Here is a 2,837-nt window from a genome sequence, read left to right as displayed (position 1 = left end):
ATAAAGGACATATATGAAAAACCCATAGCTAACATCATACTCAGTGATGAAGGACTGAAAGTTTTCCCTCTAAGATCTAAAACAACACAAGGAGGTCCACTGTCACCACTGGTGTTCAGTATAGTGCTAAAGGTACTAGCCAGAACAATTAGGCAAGAAAAAGAAATAAAATGCATCCAAATTGGAAAGAAAGAAGTAAAACTCTCACTATTGGCTGATAATCCTATATATATATATATATAAAGTCCTGAAAATTTAATAACAAAGCTATTAGAGCTAATAGAAAAATTCAGCAAAGTGCTAGGATACAAGATCAACATGCAAAAATTAGTATGTTCTAAACACTATTAATAAGCACGCTGAGAAGGAAATCAAGAAAAAAATTCCATTTACAATAGCAACTAAACGAATAAAATATCCGGGAATAAATTTAACCAAGGATGTAAAGAATTTGTATGCAAAAACTGCAAAAGCGTTGCAAAAAAAGAAATCAAGGAAGACCCAAATAAATGGAAGGACATTCTGTGTTCATGGATTGGAATACTAAATATTGTTAAGATGTCAGTTCTACCCAAAATGATTTACAGATTCAACACAATCCCAATCAAAATTCCAACAGTTAGAAGATAACTGTTGGGAAACGGACTTTGGCCCAGTGGTTAGGGCGCCCGTCTACCATATGGGAGGTCCGCGGTTCAAACCCTGGGCCTCCTCGACCCGTGTGGAGCTGGCCATGCGCAGTGCTGATGCGCGCAAGGAGTGCCGTGCCACTCAAGGGTGTCCCCCACGTGGGGGAGCCCCCACGCGCAAGGAGTGCGCCCGTGAGGAGAGCCGCCCAGCGTGAAAAGAAAGTGCAGCCTGCCCAGGAATGGCGCCGCCCACACTTCCTGTGCCGCTGACGACAACAGAAGCGGACAAAGAAACAAAAGCAGACAAAGAAACAAGACGCAACAAATAGACACCAAGAACAGACAACCAGGGGAGGGGGGGAAATTAAATAAATAAATAAATCTTAAAAAAAAAAAAAAAAAAGAAGATAACTGTTGACCCCTGTTGTAAATGACAGGGTTGGGTTAATAGTAAAAGTGTAAGAACGTTCTTTCATTAATTGAAACAAATGTATGACACTAATACAAGGTGTTACTAATAAAGATTGTATAAGGAGAAAATATACTTAATGTAAACTATGGACTACCGTTAATAGAGATATTTTAATATTCTTTCAGAAATTGTAACAAAGATACCACACAAATGCAGTGTCAACAATAGGGTGTATACAGGAACATTGTATTTTTTACATGACTTTTCAGTAAACCTGCAACTTCTCTAATTAAAAAAATAATTTTTAAGAAAGCAAGCCATCTTTAAAAAGTAGACAACCAGAAAAACTTTTAAGTCATGTAGTCAGTTTTTACAAAAAGGAGATTGTAGAAAATTGGGAGGATTTTCCTGGATAGTAAAGGTCTTTAAATTCGTTAAGGGAATAACTTTATTATGAAGAATATATATGTCACTCTCTAATAATAAAATATTCATAAACTTTGAAATATGATGTATTTGAACAAAGGCAAAACTAAATTTTGCCGTTGTGCAGTGAGTAGATCTCACTTCTCACTTCTTTTCAGTTTCTGATGCCATCGCTTCTTTCTGCAGCAGGAAGATGCAGATGCACCTGCCGACTAGGGCATGCCCACTATTCACAGAGGAGAGCTTGGGAATGTTCCCATATATTAATGAGTTGAGAAGATCTTTATCCCATTGTTTTCCTACCCAAAACTTTTCTTAAAGCTTCCTTCACATCCTTATTTCTCAAAGAGTAGATCAGGGGGTTCAGCATTGGGATCACCACTGTGTAGATCACAGCAACCGTGCGGTCTTGAGTCAGGGCATAGCTGGACCTGGGGCGCAGGTACATAAAAAGTGTTGTGCCAAAGAAGAGGCAGACAGCAGTGAGGTGGGAGGCACAGGTGGAAAAAGCCTTGAACCTGCCCTGGGCTGAGTTCATCCTCAGGATGGTGATGAGGATGAAAAGGTAGGAGACCAGGATGGTGAGCGTACAGCTCAAAAGGTTGAAACCAGCAAAAATGAAGAGCAGAATTTCACACAGGGAGGTGTCCACACAAGACAGGGATAGGATGGGCGGTCCATCACAGAAGAAGTGAGTGACCACGTGAGCACCACAGAATTTCAGACTGAAGATGCAACTTGTGTGGATAAGAGAATTGAGAAATCCTGCACTGTAGGAGCCCACAATCAGAGCGGCACAGACCTCAGGAGACATGGTAAATGAGTAGAGCAGTGGGTTGCAAATAGCAGCATAGCGGTCATAGGCCATAGCAGCAATGAGATAGCACTCACTCGTGGCAAAGCCCGCATAGAAGAACATCTGAGCCATGCAGCCAAGGTAGGATATCACCTTCCTCTTGGCTAAGAAGTTCACCAGGGACTGGGGGACAACCGTGGAGGAGTAGCAGAAATCCAAGAAGGAGAGACTCTTCAGGAGGATGTACATGGGTGTGTGCAGGGCAGCACTCACATGGATCAGGAAGAACATGACCAGATTCCCCAGCAGAGTGAAGACATACATGCCCAGGAACACCACAAAGAGCAGGGTCTGGAGCTGAGGGTCACTGGTAAGGCCCAAGAACTCAAACTCCATCCCTCGGCTCAGGTTGGCCCCATCCATGTTTTCCAGTGTTATGGGGAGGTAGAAAGAGGGAACCACCAGAAATGAGTTTGAACACCGAGGGACTCTTATTTTAGTTCTACCCTATGCACAGTCTTCTGACGATCAGTCTCATTGAGGAAATTCGGCATTGCAGATGGAAGTCTGTCAT

The 2,837-nt window shown here is 42.2% G+C and overlaps 1 protein-coding gene across 1 annotated transcript; it reads right to left on the bottom strand.

Annotated features, from left to right (window-relative positions):
- Positions 1-1,750: 1,750 nt before the first annotated feature.
- OR5AU1 (olfactory receptor family 5 subfamily AU member 1) lies at positions 1,751-2,837 on the bottom strand. The gene is given in 2 exon segments (XM_012521094.1): positions 1,751-2,770; positions 2,772-2,837. Coding segments are annotated over 2 exon segments (1,086 nt in total).

The sequence above is a fragment of the Dasypus novemcinctus genome, chromosome 3, assembly GCF_030445035.2.
Source record: "Dasypus novemcinctus isolate mDasNov1 chromosome 3, mDasNov1.1.hap2, whole genome shotgun sequence".
NCBI lineage: Eukaryota > Metazoa > Chordata > Mammalia > Cingulata > Dasypodidae > Dasypus > Dasypus novemcinctus.
The sequence above is the reverse complement of the archived record's forward strand: the minus strand, read 5'-3'. Positions and strand labels throughout refer to the sequence as shown.